Source organism: Nyctereutes procyonoides, unplaced genomic scaffold (genome assembly GCF_905146905.1).
Source record: "Nyctereutes procyonoides isolate TBG_1078 unplaced genomic scaffold, NYPRO_anot_genome, whole genome shotgun sequence".
Taxonomy (NCBI): Eukaryota; Metazoa; Chordata; class Mammalia; order Carnivora; family Canidae; genus Nyctereutes; species Nyctereutes procyonoides.
Genome location: NW_026575120.1, coordinates 36,504,810 through 36,507,791, shown reverse-complemented (window position 1 = coordinate 36,507,791; position 2,982 = coordinate 36,504,810). Strand labels below are relative to the sequence as shown.

The window sequence follows — 2,982 nt, the reverse complement described above, 5'->3', positions numbered from 1 at the left end:
CCAGGGCAGGCTGGAAAGTGGATTTCATTGGGTATTTCCCTGGGATGCCAGCTGAATGTATGTAGACTTCCTTTCTGAGCACAGTAATTCCAAGACAGATTGCAAGGTTTAATCAACAAAATCAGTGTTTCCCCCTAAGCCTGAGTAGGCATTGAGGTACATTCACTATTAGAGGAAGTACAGTTAAGGTGAAACATCCTAATGTAGGGTTAAAAGGGAAAAAAGTATCAAAGAGTCCTAAGTCTCCGTGGCTGCAAAATTTTAAAAAATGATCACTGACACGGCTACATATGGTAAAGTCCACTTTCTGGTGTTATTGAGTACATCTGATAGAGTCAGAGGAAGAGGGTCTATTTTACCCTTTTGGGATCCACAGCAGTGGATGAAATCAATTTATTCCTGTAGTTGTTCTTAACTGACTATCCAGTTCAATGAAAGAATAAATTTAATAGAATTAAATATAATGAATACAATAAAACCCAAATATTTTCTGAACAGAAAAAGAGAGTACATTACACTCTCTTGGATTATTCAGTCTCAGATATAAAAAGAGAAGCTTAGGAGGTACACAGTACCCAAGGCCCCAGGGATTCCAATGTCACTCCAATTGGGAATGACTTTCCTTGTATAGCACTCTCTTCAGGGCACCCTTGACCTCTGTATTTCTCAGGCTGTAGATCAGTGGGTTCAGCATAGGGTTGAAAAAACTGTAAAATAAGAAAAGGATCTTCTGCTGCTCTTCGGGGTGGCGGGATTTGGGAGCCATGTACATGACAATGGCACTGCCAAAGAAGAGCCCCACCACACAGAGGTGGGAGGAGCAGGTGGAGAAGGCCTTTCTGCGGCCCTCCCCAGACTGGATCCTCAGGATGGCTAACAGGATTCGCGAGTAGGACACCAGCACCAAGCAGAGGGGCACCACTAAGATAAACACAGAAGCAGCAAAGATGACCACTTGGTTGAGCCTAGTGTCAGCACAGGCCAGCTTGAGGATAGACAGGATTTCACAGAAGAAGTGGTTGATTTCATGAGGCCCACAGAAGGGCAGCCTCAGGATGAGGCTCACATGGAGCAGAGCCAGCAGGGAGCCACATGCCCAAGAAGCCACCACCAGGGTGATGCAGACTCTCCAGCTCATGATCACAGAATAGCGGAGGGGGTGGCAGATGGCCACATACCGGTCATAGGACATCACCACCAGGAGAAGACACTCAGTATGAGCAAAACTCAAGAAAAGAAAGGTCTGCGTCAGGCAGCCAGCAAAGGAGATGGGCTTGTCTGGCCTCAGGAGGTTCACCAGCATCTGGGGCACCGTGTTGCAGGCATAGGCTATGTCGACGATGGCCAAGTGGGAGAGGAAGAAGTACATGGGGGTGTGCAGTCTGGGGTCCAGTGAGATGAGCCCCAGGATGAGCCCATTTCCCAGCAGGGTGAGAGTGTAGAACAGGGTGAAGAGCCCAAAGAGAACCATCTGAATTCTTGGGCCAAGACAAAATCCTAGTAGAATGAACTCTGTGACCACAGTCTGATTTTCTCCCATTTCACTGTGAAAAAGATAAAATGGAATGCTTGGGACAGAATTGTCAAAAAACCAGCTAGATGCTATATTATACATTTTGTCAGTTTTAGAAGACAAACTTTTAAAATTAACATTCCAGTTACACATTAAGTTAATCACTTAATCTGACAACCAGTTTTACAGAAGGGGACTGTGTCACCAAGGACAGATTACCTAGAGCCAATGACACTGTAATGGGGAGGAAGAATGTCAAGCCAAAGAGGAAATAAAGCAACCATGAAATACGGATTATCTCGGAGCTGCACATGCCAGGATTAAGAGAATTGCTGGAGTGTAGAGGTAATCAGTAATGGAAGGACTCCAGATATGAGAATTAGAGTAGCCTAGGAAAGAAATGTGAAAATTCAGTTTCTTAATAGAAATATCAACTGTGCTGTTCCCAACAACAGAAATCCACCTTTGCACTTGAGAGGAGCTTATGTGATGAAAGAAGGAGCATCTTTTGTGATTGTTTAGGTCGCTAAGAAGGAAATTAGTGGATGTGCTACATACATATGGGCTCTATTGACTATATTTTACAGTGGGTGACAAACACAAACTGACAATTGGCCATTTAGCAATCTACTGATTGATTCCCAGTTACTGATTTACCAAAAAGTGGTTCTGAATAACAAGCCATAAACTTTGTAGGAATTGGTTTTTGGCAGGCCGCCCAGTGTTTATGTGTCATGAGTCTAGACTTTGTGTGCAGGCGTGTAAACAAGTATGAGGTTAGGTGTTCATGCTTGACTTGGAGGCAGTGGTGTGTATGGATCCATGTGAAGACATTTCAAGATGCCGTCCCCTGTGCACTCATCTCTTCTTCTATTAAAAGAGCAAATCCAAAAAAATAAATAAATAAATAAAAATAAGTAAAAAATTAAAAAAAAGAGCAAATCCAGGTATTGCTATAACTAGGAAAGGCCATGTGTTGGAGGACACATGTTGGAATGACGCAGTGTTGGAGGACTCACTATCTGTGTGATGGCTTGGCATTTGCATCACATACCCTGTGTGAAACCACAAGAAACAACCATTTATTAAAAAACGAACTCTGTCTTAGCTTGATAATATAAGAATTGCTAAATGCTTTATAGATAGCTAATTTAAAAATTTTTGGCAAAGTGATGATTCAGCGAATTTGTCGTTTACAGATTGCTATAGCAACACCCTGGTGGTCAGATATCTGAGGCTTCTATGAATTGGTGATGTGCCAGATACTAGTTGGCTTAAGTCCTTAGCTTCCCCAACATACCATGTAGAAATCAGCATCTTTCTAGTGCACCCAATTTTTTAGTGCCTTTATGAGGCCAAAATGACCTGAGGCTGAACTATTGAAGTTGTGCCCGGTTGCCTCCAAAGAAAAGTCTCTCCGGGATTCACACAAGGAAAGATTCACACAGTTTTAAGACATTGGTCCAGAT

At 42.9% G+C, this 2,982-nt stretch overlaps 1 protein-coding gene across 1 annotated transcript; it reads right to left on the bottom strand.

The window, feature by feature from the left end:
* Positions 1-598: 598 nt before the first annotated feature.
* On the bottom strand, positions 599-1,540 carry LOC129515775 (olfactory receptor 2A1/2A42-like). The gene has a single exon (XM_055334789.1). The coding sequence runs from the start codon at positions 1,538-1,540 to the stop codon at positions 599-601; it is 942 nt and encodes a 313-aa protein (XP_055190764.1).
* Positions 1,541-2,982: the final 1,442 nt, after the last annotated feature.